Here is a 21,777-nt window from a genome sequence, read left to right as displayed (position 1 = left end):
CTATGAGCCCCAAAGCACATAGCTCTCGCAAGCTAAGGATCTCATAACTTTTCTTGTAGCATTCATACCTCCTATACTGTAACACTGGAAATATTAATGCTACAAGAAAAGTTACGAGATCAATGCATTATGAGAGCTTTGTGAAAGGGGACCCAAAGCCCTTATTCTCGAAACGTTCTTAGCCCTAAGAATTCTTAACTTTGATCATAGCTAATGTGTTAAGAATGGGCTTAAGACGTTGGTAGGGTTACGAACGTTTCGAGAAGAGCTAGCCAGGTTCTGAAAATCCTCAAATCCTCCATCCTCGATATCTCCAGGGTCTACGTTCCGAATAGTCTCCACTATACCCTGGATGCATCTACGGCTCAGCCAGATAAATTTGTTACCTCCCTTGGCTGGCTTTTTATCCAATCGGGTGCCTACGCTGGGAATTTGAGCGAACCAATCACAACTCACTTTCGCTTTTTAAGTTCTCTAACCGATTAAACTTGGCAAACAAACCATGCGTAGGTTCTCTGAAAGTATTAGATGGATTTCTTGCATATGTTTTAAAAAAGGTTTCGGACCTATAAAGTTGCATGTATGATTTCCCCAAATGCTGAGTCTCACGGCGAGCAAACCTTTGCAGTTGCAACTGCTACCTTTGTTGACACTGGCAAATTCGGTTATAACGGCGACCACTCTGGTTGGCTACTGTGAGAAAGCGGAGTCAGCAAAGGGAGGTAATAAAATTATCGGGCCGACCTGTAGATGCGTTCAGGGTATAGTGGAGACTTTTCGGAACGTAGACCCTGGAGATATCGAGGATGCAAATCCTCATGGTCAGGGATAACTACCATTAGGTTTTTACTGGTTCTCAGTTTAATAGTCTTTGAAAATCCTGCGAGTTCTGTAGCCAAAGGCCCATGCAGCTTGTCCATTCTGAATGATCTAATCCATGAATGGCACATCATTCTGAGAAATTGGGAACCAATGACGTGTCATCCAAGTCAGTAAGTCAGAGTGTTTGACGTCATTAGTAGCCTTTAATGACAAACTTGAGTTGCTAATGACCAATTCTAAGCTGCATCTATATGTGTCTTCTGACTCTTCATGCACCTGTTAGTCATATACAACTTTTTATAACAAACATGTTCACATGGATTTATTGTAGAAAATACACGACTTTTATCACATTAAATAATTAGAGTATTAGATGTACATCATATGGTAGACAGTAGCTAATAGTTAATTATGCGGACAATACAAGTAAGTAAACTTTACAAATACCAGCTGCCACTGTTCTGAAGATTATCCCCAAGATGTCTTCAGAGATAAACCGCAGTTGCTTCATGAACAAACGCTTCAGTCATTATTCACAAACACCATCATGAGTAATGACAAACTTCTTCAAAGTAACACTGCCATTTATTAAGATATGCAACTGTACCTTGTGAGTAGAACAAAATATTTACAAGAGTTAAACACAACATTGCTGCAATACTCAAGATCGCCATTTCCACTTAGTTTCAGATTAATCTTTTCTAGTTGCAGAGTTCAAAATATAAATGCCTAGATGAATTAATAACACTAAAATAGTGAAACTGCCATTTAAAAAACTCAAAGCAGTTGATCTGCAGAGTTAAACAAATATTCTAAAAGTCGCATTGAACATCGCTGCAATACGCAACAGTGATTCTGTGAATACTTATGGTACTTGTCCATTTCAGATTCAGTCTTTCTGGTTGCAGAGGAGTTAAATGTAAAAGCTAACAATGAACTGATAAATTGATTTGGCTCAGGGTGTTTTCGCTAGCAGTTCAGATTGTAGGGGTACAAATGTTGTATGTGTGTGTTATTAAATATTGTAGTTACCACCACTGTTGTTGCACTACAATCATTGTAAAACTGTAAAAAGAAAACACTGAAATATTCAAATATTACAAGACTTGCTGATACAGTTGGAATATTGCTGACTAATCAATATTCATGATCTCGCTATCTCTTCATCATTTGTATAGCACACATTTTGAAGATAGACCAATGAATGAGTATGATGAATGTCCTGAGTGTCAACTGTGGAAAAATAGATCTTCAATCATTTGTTGAACAAACTAGCATTCATCTGCATTCAACAAAAGAGCACACACCTATCAAATCACTCCATCAAGTTGGATTCTGTAACAATACACTTCACTGCAAAGTGTCTTTTGTACATTTTATGTTGACAATACACATGTAACAAGCTTTCCTTCCAACATGCATCATACTTGTCTTAAAATGTCTTTGAGAAGACCAGTCACAATAAACATCCTTTGCGAAGGGTTATCTTTTTGTCGTATGTTTTGACATGGATAACAAGTGTCTGGGGTGTGTTAAACGCTGTGATTTTATACAGTATTTCAGTCATATGTTGTGTTGGCAGGCACAAAGGTGCTCACACTTGTTACTTCAGTGAAAGCATGGGTGTGGTGCAAACATACCAAGGATTGTGATCAGGTGAATCTGGGATTCTGTTCAGCAGATCCTAACATAGCTAGGGGGCACAGCTCTCCTGCTACGGGGCTATCACTTGTGATGACAAACAGATGCTGAAGATCTGAGGACTTCTGGTAATGTCTTGTGAATAAATGCAATTTGTGAGTTAAGTTGGATGTGGCTTTGAGCAGTAGTAAGATGGTGGACAGGCCTCAGAGCCTAAGTCTTAGAGTTTGGTGAAACACATGCAGTCACATAGCGGATAAAGAAACATAATCATAATCTCAAATTTCAACCACTACTTCATGATTTGCACACACAGTAATCCTATACCTGTATAATGGTACAGAATATTACTAAGAGAATCTCATCTTTCAATTTTGTTTAGTCATGAAATGAAACCTGAGTATATATGAATGTCTATTTGTGCATTTAGGGGAAAACCAGTGACATTCTAAGCTACATAGCCAGGGAGTGTTCTGACAAAATAATAAGTACATTAACAAATACTGAAGAAAATTTCTGCTTTAGGTCTAATGAAACTGAAATTTAAAATAATCTTATCTAGTGATGCTTGATTGCAACTCTGATGTCTTTACTAAGTTGTATTCTGTTGTTTGTTAGCATGCAGCGATACAATGTTCTTTTTGTGCCCTGAAAAAAAAAGGCTGGATAAAAGTGTAACCCATAGATCAGCCGACTAGTGTCTTGGTAACAGAAAAAAAATATCTATTCCAGTCTGATTTACAATCTGGACAAAGGAGTCACTCCTAGACAGAAAAAATGTTTTGTGAAAAACTGCTGAAAACAACAGAACTTCAAACAAAACTTCAATGCCTCCTAGAATATTACAAGACATGTATATATGTGATATATATGATATATATGATAATAATGATATGATCATATGATACATGATGAGTGAAGCATATATACTACTCAAAACAAGTTAGGGAACATTTACAATTGAAAACCTGTTGCAATTCCAATCAGCCATACCTGAACTCATTAATAAATAGTGATCTTTTCTTCTTTTGGGTAGTATACACAAATGAGGGGCAGCTGGACTCACCATACATATCTATGACCAACCAATTTAGCGAACATGAAAGATATAAATAGAAACTCAATAAATACAACATACAGTAAGTATTTAAAATACACTTGGAAACCAGGGTCGCCTTTCACAAAGCACCAAGGTGATCGTAACCTTAGTGCAATGTTAAAGAATGGGAGCTAAGGTAAACCTTAGTAAAGGCTGCTTTGTGAAAGGAAGCCTAGGGCCCTGTTTCAATAACCTCTCATAAGTTTAAGATCTCATAATCTTTCTTGTAGCATTTGTAGCTCCTATACTGAAACATACGTGGTATGAACGCTACGAGATGGGTTACAAGATCTTAGGCTTACGAAAGCTTTGTGAAAGAGGGCCCAGGGTACTGTTGTACAAAGCAAAATTAGTGCTATGTTGATCCCATCCCACAACATAGATTTGCAACTGTCTTAGCACTAAGGTTGTGTACAGCACCTTGGTGTTATCCAACGTATCTCATCAGTTTCATGTGGGGTAAAACAAGCTTTCAACATATAAATTATATTTCATATTTAACAGCAGTAGTTATTGCACATTTTGACATCAGTCCTGAAGAAAACATCAGAAAACAATGAAATCTGATAACAACAAAATATTACACATGAATATTTAAAGCAGCCTACCTTTAGAATACAGCACCACAAACTTTAGACATGTCATAATACTATTTTACGTAATTGCAGGCGATTTTATTCAATAGCATGTTCTTGAAACAATGCCCTATGATGCCAGCATAGGTTGTCAAGCTAGGCGAGTGCGTATAAGCTCCACTCACTGATGTTTCATCTCTACCAGCCACGTCATTACAGAAACCCAACGATGTTGCGAGTTTCCAGTAGTAGTTCATTTTCGTGCCGGTGTGGTCAACGTAATCTATTTATCAGAATTATTTCAACGGTTTAGGTTTAGGGTTGGGGACCTAATCCAATACAGTTGGTAGATACATGAGTACCACTTGTTTTCCTTTTCCATTTTTAATACTTTGTTCTCAATAAAGGGAGACCAAGAACGTCAGAAGTTAAATAAATGATGAAAGGTGTTCATGTAGAAATTTGGGGCTAACGGAAATCGGCTAACAATCCGAAGGTTGCTAGTTCACGGCTGAGAACATCCTCACAAGAAATTGTGGTGCTGAATTCTAAAGGTGCTCCTTTAAAGCATAAATATTTTGCATCTAAACATTAAGATTATTATTTGACTATGTGTGACATGCTGGTTCTGCATGAGTTATCACACGAGTTTTGTAAAATCTGAATGACACACATGCATATGTAATAATTAAACATAACACCTTATTTCTTACAGGTAACCCTTTTGAGCTCCCACTTGGGACTAAACACTGATCAAAATCACTTTGTCAGAAAACCACATTGAGCTGTCACATCCTTAATAATATGTGATCATGTGACTTTATTTCACAATAAGATTTTAAAGACATCAATAGTTCCCGTCATGATGAAATACACTGGTGTCTGTGAAGTGATGTGTACTACATTCTCAATAACCTCCAGGTTACACATTCTGATAAACCTCTGAAATGTGTACCCTCGGGGTTTCCGAGGATGAGTGCCCTGGTGCAAATTAATTCAAGCTTTATGAACTTTTTTCTTAACCCCATGGGTAAATGAAAACATTTCAGCATCCTATTGTCAGTGTGTCAATATTTCCCTTCCCACCTCTACCATGGAAAGCAGCATACAATATTAATTTCTATTAATTGAAAGTGTTTGGTTAGAATACACACCTAAATATTTAAGACAATATAAATTGTTTACGTCTGTAAAATTGTAAAAAACATTAATATTATTTTTTAAAACAATAAGCAACTAGTACCCAAATGGAGCAAGGAGTGCACCTGCTCTGTAAACACATATAAATTAGTAAACAGTTTATTTAGTGAGAAGAATACAAACACAAAATCCTTCTTAATACAAAACACCAATCACACATTCATATTACAGTCAATATCACAAGAAGAAACAATTACAGCTGTTTGCTTTAAACTGTAGCAAAATAATTGTTTGGCATTCACCGTTGTCAGTACTAACAGGGTAGTATGCACCATCTGCCCCCATCACCTATAAACACATTAGGTTAGCATGTGCATAGATTATATTTTAAACTAAAAAATGAAGTTTTGATTTAGCTTATGGGAAAACAGTGTGTGCAGCTCAATGACCTCTCAGATTACAAACTTTACATTAATGGTGTCATGCCTTGGTAGTGTTTGGACAACTACATCACAGACTAACTCCATTTACAGACCAACCTTGATTAACTGCTTCATCACATATACAGTCATATGGCATAAACATCTTTCACGATATCGTGGTCTTGTTTAAACTGATTAGTAAATGACAGCTCCCAAGCCTTTTTCCCACACAATCACACAACTTCACTTCATCTCGAATTGTATATGAACAAATCTGCACTGGAACTAGCGGCATTCACTATGTGTAGTAATATATGTGTCCACTGTGTATCCAATCATTACGGTATTTTTGAAGCTTAATAACCATTGTTTCCTTGCTAATCATCTGAACCATCCCTTTAACTTTGAAGAGACAGCTTTCTCATAAAGACAGGCCATTCTCACAGTATCTGCCATGTTTGTGTGACACTACTGCACAAAAACATATGATCTGATGATTTTCCTGGACTTGAGACTTTTGTCATTCATTTCATTGGATTGGTTTACATTCAGTCCCATTTTCATTCAATAATAACTGTATGTGGTGCGTGAAAAGCTATCCTCATTTTACCTCATTCCATAATAAAGGGACAGTGCACAATAGAGGAACATAGTGCATACCAATCCTGAAGTAACAATCACTTGTTCAGGAACACACATGGTATACTTGCTGACATCACACATATATATCAATATTTATAACTCATTCACAGACAAGTTGGTCCACATGGAATTCCGCTTCAGCGTACTTGCCTCGTTTACAGTCATCTTCTCCTTTTTCAAGGATCCAAAAGTATTCAGACTTAGCCGATTATTAGGTGACATCAATGGCGCCAAGTTCTGGAAATCCAGACTAATTTGTGACGATTCTGCAGTGTTAACTGGTTTCATGTTAATCTCATTCTTGGAGACCCAGCATACTTCGGCTTCATCCTTGTGTTTCTGGTCCCGATACCGCTGGATGTACATAAAGAGACCCACAGACGCCAGACCACCAATGACGAATGCAATGATAGCGACTATAACAAGATACACCCCACCCACTCGTCGAGAAAAGTTTTTGTTGGCAGCAACACTAGCGCCTAGACTTGCCTCCATCACTGGAAAGTAAGAAAATGGTATGAATTGACACCGGAGCCATCTTAAACTGAAACTGATCTTCTCATATGCTGAAGACATTCGTAAAGGTACAAAATATAAGTATAGTTTCTGAATTTCAAACAGAATACAGACAATGTACCTTACTGGTATGTAAACCATGCTGTCATATGCATAGTCATATTCTTGTTTGTTAGTTCACAAATGATATCGATAGAGTGCAGTTTTCAAACCCCTGAAAAATGTTTGATGAAAGTGTAACCCATAGGTGAGCCAACCCCTTCTACAGACTGACATTTTCCTAACAATTTGGCTTATCAATTTTAATATATGCTATGTAGTTTAAATGTACTCATTGTAATTAACTGGCAGCAAAATTATTGAAATACTAGTAAATTAACTACTTGTGTGGAAGGATTTGAACTGAAGACAAACGGTGAATGAAGATTTGTAGATGAGTTTTCTGCTATAAATAGATAATTGGAGTTATCTGCCCATATTGCATACATTAACACAGAGACTATATACCGATATATGTTCTCTGATTGACACAATAAGCTTGATTGCTAACACGTTATGTTTTCTAGAAAGGTGGCTGTTTATCTGTCTCACAGTCCCTTAACCACATTGTTTTCACTTCTGCCTTCCTCTTCTTGCAAAATATAGCCCCCAATGAAGCAAGTCTAGATTTTCACTCAGTGTCCCTTTTCACTGGGGCTCAGTTTCAACTAATGAGGCTGTGTTAGTCTAGGTGGCCATATGTAAGAGGGACAAGATAACTATTCAAGGTCATTTTGTACCTCCTACCTTAACTACATGCAGATTTGAAAACCTATTTAGAAAAACTGAAGTCTTGGACTGAAGAACGGCAGCCTCTTTTTTCACCCATTGTATCACCTTTTTTATTGTAAATCCACTGATTTTCTATGGTTACGTATATATTCAACATTTAGCTCAGTGTGAACTTATTTATGTGTCAGTCTACATTTCAGTTTGGGTGAATGAGTGAATTTAGTTTTACACCACTTTTAGTGATGTTTCAGGAATATCACAGTACAGCACACCCGAAATGGGACTCACACATTGTACCCATGCGGTGAATCAAACCCGTATTTTCAGCATTACACCACTATAGGCTACCCCTCCATCCTTCATTTTCGAGATTGTCTCATTATGATGTCTGTTCACCACTAACCATGAATCTTGTATGTACAGCGCTGGAGCTGAATGACGTCTTTGCTGCAGTCAGGCCCCAGCTGGCCCTGGCCACAGACACGGTGCCTGTACTGGACGCTGTTGGGGGTACACTCAGTCCAGACTGACCAGTCTCCTACCATGGGTTGTATATCTGCAATATCATTCAGGCCATGAAGAAAGAGTGAGTGAGTGAGTGAGTTTAGTTTTACGCCGCACTCAGCAATATTACAGCTATATGGCGGCAGTCTGTAAATAATCGAGTCTGGACCAGACAATCCAGTGATCAACAACATGAGCATCGATCTGTGCAACTGGGAGCCGATGACATGCGTCAACCAAGTCAGCGAGCCTGACCACCCAATCCCGTTAGTCGCCTCTCACGACATGCTGAGTCGCCTTTTATGGCAAGCATGGGTTGCTGAGGGCCTATTCTACCCCAGGACCTTCACGGGTCCATGAAGAAAGAGTACACAGGATGAAGTAGATTGAGCTGGTAGCTTCAAATCATGATTGGCTTAAACCCAAATCTCTTGCCACCATCATAAGTTCCATTTGAAACATTCTTTTTCAACATCTCATTTTTCACTTCATATGGCTCAGTCTTACACATCTCCAATAATTAGTTGCCTCACTGTCACACAGCTCCATCTCATCATCATCTGTATCAAATACACTAACCTTCACACAAGTCCCAAACATGTGTCCCATTGTTACCAAGAATCACATTAACATCACCTTCGCATCACCTCAATTTTATACACATCTCCAGTCATTACCCAGAGTTCCCTCACCTTAACATGGCTCCAGTCATTACACAGAGCTCCCTCACCTTCACATGGCTCAGTCATAACCTAGAATTCCCGCACCTTCACATGGCTCCAGTCATAACCTAGAATTCCCGCACCTTCACATGGCTCCAGTCATTACACAGAGTTTCCTCACCTCGACATGGCTCCAGTCATTACCCAGAGTTCCCTCACCTTAACATGGCTCCAGTCATTACCCAGAGTTCCCTCACCTTAACATGGCTCCAGTCATTACACAGAGTTCCCTCACTTTCACATGGCTCCAGTCATTACCCACAGCTCCCTCACTTTCACATGGCTCCAGTCATTACACAGAGCTCCCTCACCTTCACATGGCTCAGTCATAACCTAGAATTCCCGCACCTTCACATGGCTCCAGTCATTACACAGAGTTCCCTCACCTCGACATGGCTCCAGTCATTACCCAGAGGTCCCTCCCCTTCACATGACTCCAGACATTACCCAAAATTCCCTCACCTTCACCTGGCTCCAGTCATTACCCAGAGTTCCCTCACCTCGACACGGCTCCAGTCATTACCCAGAGTTTGCTCACCTTCACTCAGTCATTACCCAGAGTTCCCTCACCTTCACATGACCCAGTCATTACCCAGAGTTCCCTCACCTTCAAATGGCTCAGTCATAACCTAGAGTTGCCTCACCTCAACATGGCTCCAGTCATTACCCAAAGTTCCCTCACCTTCACATGGCTCCATCTCACAGGTCTGCATGTCCCTGGTACTGCCAACACATCCACGTGGTGTCTTCCTTTCCCGGCCTGGGGTCAAACAGGTCCTACTGCGGGCCTTGATCCCTGTGCCACAGCTCACAGAACACGAGCCAAAGCTGGACCAGCAGGACCACTCACCTGAGGAACAATCACACATTGCGTGAGAGAGTGGGCTGAGTTAAATGTCACAGTTTCTCAGTCCTGAGAGATGCAACTTACTGGCATTCACAGCTTGATTAAAGACTCTGTGATTTAGTGTAAGAGTGATTGTCCAAGAATACCAAGAGTAGCTCACATTCCTACCCTGCATTAAGCAAGGCAAAAACTAAATTAAAGACTCAGAGTTGATAGCATGTGCCTGAGTGCTGTTTGTTGAGTGCAACATTTGAAACCTTAAAACTTAATCCCTGTATAATCTCCTATAATTTTGGGGAATCCAAGAAAACTCTATTAGGGGTAACCAACCATAATCAATGTCATCTGGAATTCAAAAACATGTTCATAAGATCCTTGCACAGCAAAGGGATGCAACTCTTCAAAGGGAATTGTGCTGCCTCACAGACTAGTCAACCCTCTCTGTGGATCCTAAAGCTAATGCTTTAATAAAGGACCCAAATCTTCTTGCTTCAAGTCTATATCAGGTGTCAATACATATGTGAAGACAGAGGGTCTATAAAGCGATAGTGCAGAAGAATTTCCAAATCTTCTCAGTTCTCAGTCAGAAAAAAGAGGACACAAGTTAGAGATTTTTCACCCAAGGGATGAATCAATGTTTTCCTAGTTGCCTCATCAACAAACGACACTATTATTCTTTTATAAACCATCTGCTACTCTTGCCAATAGTATTGTAGGTAAAGAATGAGGACTATGATTTATGTAAATACAACTTTTTTTATACAGTGAGTGCGATGTTTCAACATAGATACTAATGTCATTGTCAAGCATTTTCATCCACCTCTACCAACATGATGCTGTTTTACATGAATCTTTCTTGACATGAATAAACATTACACATGACTGAAACATCACACATTGTATTTGGTATTATAATCCATGAAGACAATGAGAGCAGGATGTTAAGTCTCATGTTTCATGGTACATTAGATAATGATTCAATCTGTGACATCCCCTGCAACAACTACGTCAACATCCTCACCGTAACAAGAATGCGTGTTGCATTGTCTCCCCTCCGTCTCGTGCCCATCACAGTCCTTCCCTCGTCCAATTGGTGGAGGGCTGTCACATGACCTACGTCGCCACTGCATACCTCCCTCACAGTCCTGGTCACATGTTGACCACTCCACCCATTCTGACCACCCACCATCGTGATGTACCAAGAGTGGCGAGTCTGAAACCAGCGCAGAACAATAGAACTTGATTTCATCATGACAAACATATATCAACCACCAATGCAACATGAGGAGATATCAAAAAGTGATTTCTAAATGTTTCTTCCTACACTTTTTACTTAAATCAGCAGTTTTATTCAACTGTATTCTGTTACTATGGAAACCTAAAACTTCATCAACTGCTTAATTAAATCAAATTTGAGGATTAATGTTTCATAGACATATTGGTATACATACATATATTTAAAAAACAACATGTGGAGTGAAAATTGTGTGTAATTTTACATGTTGGCAATTAAATATTTACACGAATTCCCCGAGTAACAATATATACTGACAAAAATAACAGGAGTCATGAATATATTTTGGGAGATGTTTTTTGGCAGCTGAATTGAGCACACTATTTCATATAAAGTATCCCCAAAAATATTCAAGACCCAAAACTATTTTTTGGCTCAGTATATTACAATACATACAAACTAAGTCAGTTGATACAGTTTTGTAAAACTGTATCCTTTTACATACACCCAAGAATAATCAATTTGAAATATTGCTAGTGATCATTCATTGTTTTATTGATTGTTTCTATATATAAAGTACTCAGTCTAACCTGAGCCTATTTTTAGATATTTAATAAAAATCTTCTTTATTTCAAACAGTTTTATAAAGTTGATGGTAACATTTAATTATGATGTGAAATATGTCGTTTTCTTCCCCATAAACAAACAGTGTAATATATGTCGTATACATCCCCCTAAACAAACAGTTCAGTACTAGTCACAACAACAATTAGTGGTCAATATTAAAAGTCATAAGCTGGGATATAGGGGGCAGGACTTGAAGCACTTAGGTAGGCAAGGATCAGTGTACACTTGAACTGTGTACATATATATCTGTAACTTCACTGTGAAGCGCTTATTTAAGTGGCAAGCCATCCTCAATTATCAAGGATATTTATCTCAATTTCCTATGATAAATAACCTGGACATCTTCACCAACCACGCTTTGATTTGGAAGTGATGGCATTGCTACGTCTCTCCATCTAACACAAGAGTTGTCTCCCCTTGAGTGAAAACTGATTGGATGTTTATTTATAGCATCATGCAAATCTGGCACTGTAAGAAGCTATGGTGGTAAATAAGTCCAGATCATTTATTATTGTAATGGAGATACAATGCCAAGATAATCAAAGTTGGTGTTGCGCTGGAACAAGAAAATTTGCAACTTTGTAATTAAATTTGTTAACAAACCATATCATGCAGAAGCATTGCTATGTCAATACATACTATACAGGAATGAAACTGATCCTGTATCTAAGACACAACTTGGGGCATCATATATATAACGAGTGATCATACAATTAAGATTTGAATAGGTTTGACAGATCTTTATAAAAGTCTAAATACATACTTTCAGTTTGCCTCAGAGAATATATTTCCTGAAAAATCTGGAGTACCTCTTAACAGGTAAATGTTTTATTTATTTATTTGCAATCAAACTGTAGAGAGTGGGTTGGGCTTAATACATATCAACCTTGACAATCACACCTGGGTATGTCGCTTTGATATTGGATGCCGAATGTCTGAAACTGTTGCCAAGGGGCACACCAAGAACAAACAGTGCTTACAAACCAAAACACGGCTAGCGCAAAATCTTAAATTTGACACTAAGAGAAGTGGATCCTTGCATGTCCAAGGGAGATAATGTATTCTCTGTAAAGTACACTGTAACCATTTTCCCTGATGGGGTCAACGATTGGCCAAGAAAGCATGCTCAGGCCTTGATATTAGAAAAAGAACTACAGGAAAATTCACCACACACATGATGCAGAATGTGCACATACATAACGGTACAGATGCTGTTGAACAGTTTGATGTGGGATAAAAACCTATATCATCCAAAATGTCTTCCACAGGAGATACTGCTTGGGTGAGATCAGGTGATACCTATGGGGCATATTGCTACAAGGTAATTTATTAGAATGGGACAAGGATTTTATGTCAAAATTTTCAGGATGTCAAGAATAACCTTCAGGAAGACAGTATCAGTCACTAAATGTCACTAAACTATCAGAATGTCACTATAATTTTCCAATGTTCCCCCAAACCAAAACAATCAACAACAGGGTATATGACTACTTCAGCTTTAGATGAAAGTGTCCCATCCTTTCATGATAACAGTGTTTGGAAATTGAGTTGTTACATCCCTTATCATGGTATTGGTGAGTTTTCCTGTGTTAGTTAAATAAATAGAGTTAATATGTTATTGAAACAAAACGGTCTATTATCTGGTCTTACCTGTGTTACATACGACTTTACAGGTCCATGCATATCCTTAACACTTCCTGAAAAACTTCTCAAAACATCTTGAATTCATGAATCAAAGTTTAACTTGAAACTTTGAGATTTTTTAGCTCAAAGCAACAGTAGAGGTTTCAAAGTCCTTTTCGTGTTTTGAGATATACTAACCTAGCCGATTAAGGAGAATGTCTGAACAAATTTAGAAAACTTTGTGAATTATGTGCCATAAATATGAAGTTGAACTAGTCTACGTATATGTTATACACTGATATGTCAATAGTGAACATTCAATAGAGACAGAAAACAAAGGCTGTTAGTCTCTGTTAATGACATATATAGAAGTAGTCATGTTGCTGATATTATTAACATCCCTTTCATGGAGATATTTAACAAAATGTCTGTTAATATATTTTGTGTCTGTAATGTTTTGTATCTCTTATTCCGATATGGGACCATGGTGATGGTGAGTTACTCAACCTCTCCTCAAAATAGAAATACATGTACAGTGTTGTATATATATTGTATAGTGGCCTACCGAACCTCTCTCCCTTCCAACTGCCCAGTTAACCATCTTCAGTGAGTGTGTGAGTGAGTGAGTGACAGATCATCGTTTTACACTGCTTTTCGCAATATACCATAAATGGGCTTCATACATTATGCCCATACAGGGAATCGAACCCGGGTCTTCAAAATGAGTAATGTTTTAGCCACTAGGTTACCCCATGGCCAAATGTATCCCCATGAATAGCCTGGTCTGGTCCCTAACTTTTCTGTGTGCAAACGATGCATCATGTTGGAAAGATCAGAAAAATCTCAAAATCATCATCATCATCATCATCATCATCTCCTGTATTTCTGTCAGTACAGTGTTCTGTTCTCAATAATATGTAATGGTTTAGATACAGTTCTATATATTTTCCTCATCAATGTTTATGTATAGGTTAGCACTGACATAAACCCTTGTGTTGATACTGGGTTCTTTTTTTATGGTGTTCAAGTAGTATTGGTTTACATGGTCCAGAGTTCCATTCTGTACTTCGTAGAATGTGTTAATACTGTGGAATACTTGTTTTGTTGACGTATCAGTCTTTGGTTGATAATTCACAATATGATACCTTCCTGAAGACACATTGACTATCTACAAGCCAGGACATCACACGATCCATGCAGTAATAAAAATAACACAAAGTATTTTCAGAAAATGTTTATTGTAGGCGTAACAATAATAGTTATTTACAAACAGGGACTATTATGTGACAAAAAAAAAACATAATTGACAATAAATAAAGACAATAAATAAATGTTTTCTATAAGAGATGAGGACTGTTTGCTATAATTGAGAAATAGTATATTCATTGATGAAAATGTGCAGATCGAGAGAAATTGTGTCAAATACGTCAACTATGATAAAAAAAAAAAAATTATATTATATTATGAAATATTTTCTTATAGAATATTTTGAGTAGCATTAAACTGAAGGTACACTGGGAGGTGTAGAGGTATTGCAGCTTGGGATATAGATAATATATGATAAATTTGTTAATGAATAGTGTTGCATTTTTATTCAAAATATGAAAATATGACTTTGTTTTGTGCCCTATCATTCACAGATTTTGAGCTTGTTGCATATTTTCACTTGTTGCTTAATAACATAGACTTCATAAAACGACATATGAAGACAGTTTCACACTCTGAAGTAGGTGTGGTTCTTAACATCTTACAATATTTATCCTATGCATACATAGGGCAAAGTTTGCAAGCATTACAATTGAAAAGACATGGATCTATTATTATGCATACAATTATTATGACACAGCAACACTTTTCTTACCCTTGACAAGTTGAAATACTATCAAGTTGAGGTATTCAAAGATAAATGAAAAATATATCTGTAAATGGATACAGTTTGAATAACAGTAAAATCCTATAATAATCAGAAGTATATACAAGCTATCGGTCTTGATTCAGTAGAGGAAAACATTAAAACAGACTGCAATTACTTCTCAAAGTATCGGTTCTGTAAACAGTATCTTCAATGTTTCTTTCACCTTTTAATGATTTGCACACATAAAAACATAACAAAAACACAACTTTACAAAAATAAACACAACAATAAAACACTGGAAAGGTAAGAATACGAAGAAAGCTTAAGTAATTGTAAACAAAAAAAATATGGGTTCCGACATTTTATGATATAATTTACACATCAATATTTATATATTTTTCCAATTTTATTTTTGTTTGAAATATTGATTTAATATGTATTGGTCAATTCAAATCAGTTCTATTGCATGACAATAATCCTAATTTTTCAAAGATTACTACACTGAAATATGTTTTTTAAAAAATAATCAGGCCCTTTTTAAGTTTTTGGAAAACAAAATTATATTTTAAAAAATGTTAATAAAAATAAATAAAAAGCAGTGATTTAGTGTTTGTTTATAAACAAAAATTGATACATGATTTCACATGAACACAAGCATAATAACATGTCAAAATTATTCAAAAGACAAATAATGATATTTAAATATGCTACTACTTGAAAACGGCAGTTAATGCTTTTGATTGGCTCACATGAACATGGAGGTATACTGCTCAAAACAAGTGCAGGAACACCCAAGATTGTTCAGATTCATTCTAGTCCTTGGAGAAAAAGGGTGTCCTTAACTTGTTTTGAGTAGTATACATGAAAAAAATAGGATGAAACATTCACATTATGTCAAACTGTAATTCGCTTTATAGAAATACATGGAAGACTTTAGGAGAAAATCTTTAAAAAGTGCATGTAAGCTTGAGCATTCTGAAATTGTGTATAATTGTAATATATGACTAAAGACAAAGTATGAAAATATTGCATTTTTTTTCATCAGTTACTGGCCTAAAGAAGATCTGAAAATAGTTTCTGACAAAAAATCACCAAATTCCTTTCTACCACTATCGTGGTACATAATACCGGAAACATGGTTCGATAAGTCTCCGTCTCTTCTTTGAAAAATAGATTTTGACAATGCTTGGTTGTCAGTGTGTCAAGGCCACAACAAATTAATTGTCTGTTCCCCTGTGCTGTTTGAGAAGATAGGTTGGTCCTGAAAACTGTTGAAGATCCCTCAAACAATGGCATATAGCAGACAATAGAGTGAGCGAGTAGAAAAAATATTCAGATCATGAAAATGTGACTGCTGATATCATAATTCGATATCAGACATTATTCATTGTGCTGAAACCACATTTTAAGATACATTCTCAAATTCACTCTGGCTTAATGTACATTACTAGTATATATATCCTGTACATCCGTCAGTTCGCATTCACCTGACGAAGGGACAAGGAAAAGTCCAGAAACATTGTGTATTGAATAAAGAAGAGGTTGATATCCATATTATTTTGTCTTATACGTAAATACCAACGTCTGTATGCTTCTCAAGAACCTCAAATTGTAAGACATGAGTTCTATTCACTTCAAATAATACATGATTCTCAGTTCAAATCTTGTTTGTTAGAGGACCTTATTGAAGAGTTTCATGGTGATATCATCATTAGCTCACACGTAAATTCATTCTAAGAATCTCTATCCACAGAAAATGTCCATTCTACATCTCTGAACACACTTCAAAGACATAAAATATCAAGAGATAAGGCTAGAAGTCACAAACAAATGTCAGTGATGGTGCACAAGCATTAATGAAAAGAATACAAAAAATAACGCCATAACTGGTGGAGAACAAGTAATTAATTTGGTGTGTCCTTGTAAGAATTCTCTACATAATCTATGATAATATCATACACATAAGCCTGATTGTTGGCTTTCGGTGTCATAAAAATATTCATGTAAAAGAAGAGGTTTTGGAAATTTCCAAAATTATCATCATACCTTCTCGTTTACATGTCTACAAAATACTGAAACTTTGTCCTTGGCAGCTCTCTCCCTTCATCTTGGTGACGTCAGATTTATGTAAATGTACACAAATGATGTCATTTATACAAAAAGCAGCTACATTATTTACAACTGTGTTATAAGAGCTGATGATCAGCTGATCCAGATGACAGTATACAGACAGAGCACCGTAATGCCATATAACCATGGTGACAGCACATGAAACTACCATAGCGACATTTCAATTATCATGTTTACAATAAATATCAACCATTTACATCATGAGAATAGGGACATTCCTTACACTCCATCAGAGAAATCTTGTGATATTTACATGTTGGTAGGTTTCATAGTTCTTCAAGAATAAATACATACTCGCTGAATTTCTTCCGTTACATAAGAAGATATTTACAATGAAATTCCCAGTATGCTGAATGTTGCCATGGTGACAAGAAGAGTCATCTACACATTCCTCTTGAAAAGTATTCAGTTCCATGCTAGGAAGAAAACGTATCCACACTAAACTCCAATGGAATATTATGGTTCCATACCAAGTTTCATCAGAATCACTGGGCTGTATAGTGGTATATATGTGTGATATTTACTGGAGTTCACACATTTCAATACTGTCATGTAAAATCTACAACTCTCAGAGTCCATCTCTGAAACGCAGGTCTCGTTCTTTCAACATTTCTGAACACATTTTCAGCTGCAGATTCCGTAGCTTATTTTGTAAAAGAAAATCACAAACAAACAAAATGTTGGTGATGGTGCACAAATAACACATGAAATGATACAAGAACATAACTGGTGCTTTACGATTGCACGGTGAAGTAGTCACACACGTCCTCACGTCACAAACACAATGAATGAACCACGTGACTTTCTACTCCAACCAATCTTCACTGAGTAGTATGCACTATACAGCGCTACACATGCAACACACAAGTCTGTGATTCTGTGATCATCTGTGAACTTAATTCCTGGAAAGCGTGGCATATGTCGACATGCACTCAAACATTTACATGCCCTCACAAAAAGTTGCTAGTTCGGCATGCGGCATGGCAATATCGAGACAAACACAAATGCAATTTGAATATTGCACATAGTTCCGATGCAGTCACAACTTGACACCATTTCATCAACCCTAGTTTGATTTATCTGACTGAATAGAACAGACAGTACAATTTAGCCTACTTTTGCAAATATATGATTTGAAGTTGATACATAATTCATCTTTCTTATCCCCCCAAAATTCCATATCACATATTTCACGTATCTGCATAGTTAACAATCTTGTCAACTTATACAAAACTAAATTATACTGAACACGAATAAAATGATTGATCATGAATATTTTGGAGGCTATTTCTTGTAGTGTAGGCCAAGCACACAATTTCATAATAAATGTCCCCAGAAATATTCATCAACTTACTTTTTGCTCAGTTTGGTTTACTTGTTGCTTTAACAGTTCATATATGCAAACTTTGTGTTAAAATAAATACTAGAATTTTGAAAACAGTTGTCGATAAACTCTTAACCTTGCCTGATTGGCTGTAAAATTGACATAAAGGGGTTGATATCCCATGATGCCTAAGTTATGACTGAAAAATATATCGCTGATCGAGACTTATACTACTTGCTGTCATATCCGCCGTTGTTGTTTTACTGACACTATTTTCTTGAGTACTTATGATTGGTCTATATTTTTTCTACTATTTCTACATTTTGTACAAATTTGACATCTTTACATATTTTTTAATTGTCTGCTGGACAGTCTACTTTAGACTATTCCACTCTCCCAAGGATTTCTTGTATTTCTGTATTTCTTTATTTCTAACGATTATGCTGGTGCTAATATAGATGGAATATATTAAAAGGGATTTTTTTACTTTATACATACTTTGTACACTGACACTATGTCATGAAGATTGTGAGATATTGTGCACTGTGAAAAACATGCAGTAACAAGTGGAATACTGAATAATTCTCTTTGTTTAACAATATGCCCCTTTGTCATTATCAGTTGGAAGGAACACAGCACTGATGACATTTGGACAATGGTGTATCTGTTGATCACATGACATGATTAAACTGTTTTTCGGAATTCTTCAGATTTGAGCATTTGGTGACACATTTCCTTTGATAGTGGTGTTCCCCGAAGCTTGCAGTGATTCCAAGTTGGGTTCCATTCCATTCTGATGTTAACGTCCAGCAAATAAAAATAATAGTAAATCAAAATCTAACAAAATCAAGCCATGAATCTCTGTGATGAATCTCGTAGCCAATCAAAGTTGAATTGTGGTGTTAGTATGGCGGCCTCCTTCGATATCTTCTCAGTGAAAGCAAAATGAGCATTATCTCGTCAGCGGACCCCTCTAGTCATCCGTAGCCGCACTTCTGACACACGAGGAACACGCCCAATGTCCGACAATTGCAGTACTTTTTGAACAGTTTTCTCCTAATTCTACAGAACTTTTTGAGCACTCTATCTACGGAGGAAAACGTATCTACAGATGTTATTGTGTTCTTCAGCTCACCTGGCGTATAACAGCCTCGATCGTTGTTGAAACAGAAACGGGCCTGGCTTTTTGAGTACTTGGATTTAATCATCTTGCGTTCCGGCACTTCGGCCTGGCATGTAAATCTAAATCTCTGCTGGAAATATCCTCCTCGTGTTTCATTTGTCTTCACCCAGGGACTCCATGGCGTCAATTTTACCACTTCTGCAATTAAATTTACAAAACGTCATTAATTCTGAAGATGGAAATATTTTTTCAATGGTTAGTATATTGGCCTTCAGTAAACAGAGGAGACCAATGGGATCAGGTGGTCAGACTCGCTGACTTGGTTGACATCATATAATTGTCTGTTCCATACTAGATTATTTACAGACCACCGCCATATAGATGGTATACTGCTGAGGTTGGCATTAAACAACAACCAACCAAGTCCTGGAATTGAACACTTGTTTATCATGGACTGTAACTTCAACAGGTTTATTTTGCAGTGCTAGTTAACCTATGGCCATTACGCAGGCTACTGAAAATGATCACAGCAACATGACTGATAGTTGGATTATAACTTTAAGGTAGTTTCTAGGAAATAACATCTGATTTGTTACATCTTTGTTTCCCTTCCTGTTTCTGTAATGCTTATAACTGTGACTTTGTTTGTCTGATGCTATTTCCCCAATCACTTACTATCACAGTTCTGGGTGTTGCACATCCTCATTTCTTCTTTGTTCCCAATACATGGGATTCCTCCACGACTCAACTTGGGTTGGTCACATGTCCGCCGCCGCGTCTGGATACCGCCCTGACACTTGGCTGTGCATGTACTCCACCCAGACCACTTTGACCATTTCCCGTCAATAGGGGGCACTGACAACAGCAAACATGTCATGTCAAGTACACATTCACATGCCAGTAGTCAGTAAAAACTGGGTCCAGTGGTCAGGGATAAGTATATTTTCAGCTTATTTGAAACATGAAGAATTGTGAGTTGTCTCGTAATAAAGACACATGTGAATTGGCCAAATAGTCGAGTTAAACTTATACAATGTTTTGTTTGATCACTGAATTAGCGTTCTGAAAATGCACAACACATACTGGTTGTGTTTAAAGTTCAAATTTTTGGACATTATTTATGGATATTTCACCCCAATTTTGCTACAATTAAAGTATTAATCATCTCAATTTTATGATAGTTTTTTTAAAGTTGTTATATGATAAACATTACAGAAAATTACAAAGACCCATCTACCACTCAACAACACACAGAGTACGTACATTTACAGGCTGGTAGACCGGCACACAGCTTGCTGTCAACATGGCGTCCCTCGCAGCCAAATCCACCATGTCGAGGGGTGGGATTGCTACAGTATCTCTCCCGCTTCTTGATGGAGTAGCCACACGTCTTGGAGCAGCTGGACCACGGGGTCCATGGGGTCCATGCCCCATGAACTGGAAATACAGACGATACAACTTTGTAAAGACATACATCATGCACTGTTATCTTCCTGCATTACTGTATGACAAAGAATTGATAGAGAAAAAAGAAATACAGAGAGAGATAAAGGTCACACAGGAGGTGAAGGATTCAGTTCAGAGTATCTGTATACATCTATGTACACATATTTATGTGTTCTAGCTGTTGTTTAATGGTTAACCCAGCACTATTTCATCAATAAGATGGTTGTATGATAACCAGACCAGACAATCTAGTGATTGATATCATGACAACCAACCAATTCGCTTAGCCATTTAGTTGCCTCTTACACCAAGCTTAGGCTGCTGAAGATCTAAATTCTTATCCTGAATATCCACAAGTAATCATTATTTATGTATCAAGTAACATTAAATACATCCAGTTTAATAGTCCAGCAGATTTATTTCAGAAAAATACTGTTCAGGTTAATTAATCATTTTACAAGTACAAAAGTTCCAGCATTCAATCAAAAAGGTAGAATAAGACCATCTCACCTGAACAGTTGGTGACTTCTATTGAAGCTCCTGAACATGGGCGCCCTCCATAGTAGGGTTTGGGGTTATCACAGTTTCTATGGCGACACAGACAATCCTCCCCGGCCTGGTCAGCACCAACTTGCTCACAGGGACTCCAGTCTGACCAGTCGGACCAATTGCCGTTCACTGGGGACACAGAGGGTAAAATTAACAATACTGTCC

At 37.2% G+C, this 21,777-nt stretch overlaps 1 protein-coding gene across 2 annotated transcripts in view; it reads right to left on the bottom strand.

The window, feature by feature from the left end:
• Positions 1-5,485: 5,485 nt before the first annotated feature.
• LOC137299077 (semaphorin-5A-like) overlaps positions 5,486-21,777 on the bottom strand; it is a 177,448-nt gene continuing 161,156 nt past the window's right edge. For both annotated transcript variants that reach the window (XM_067831568.1, XM_067831566.1), the window contains exons 14-21: positions 21,574-21,741; positions 20,881-21,054; positions 20,293-20,472; positions 19,630-19,815; positions 10,723-10,914; positions 9,537-9,704; positions 8,032-8,184; positions 5,486-6,838 (exon numbers count right to left, since the gene is read on the bottom strand). In XM_067831568.1, the coding sequence (XP_067687669.1) occupies positions 6,435-6,838; positions 8,032-8,184; positions 9,537-9,704; positions 10,723-10,914; positions 19,630-19,815; positions 20,293-20,472; positions 20,881-21,054; positions 21,574-21,741 (1,625 nt within the window). In that variant the 3' untranslated portion in view covers positions 5,486-6,434. The remainder of the gene's footprint in view (positions 6,839-8,031; positions 8,185-9,536; positions 9,705-10,722; positions 10,915-19,629; positions 19,816-20,292; positions 20,473-20,880; positions 21,055-21,573; positions 21,742-21,777) is intronic.

This window comes from Haliotis asinina, chromosome 10, assembly GCF_037392515.1.
Source record: "Haliotis asinina isolate JCU_RB_2024 chromosome 10, JCU_Hal_asi_v2, whole genome shotgun sequence".
NCBI classification, from domain to species: domain Eukaryota; kingdom Metazoa; phylum Mollusca; class Gastropoda; order Lepetellida; family Haliotidae; genus Haliotis; species Haliotis asinina.
Note: the sequence above shows the minus strand (reverse complement) of the source record. Positions and strands in the feature narration are given on the sequence as shown.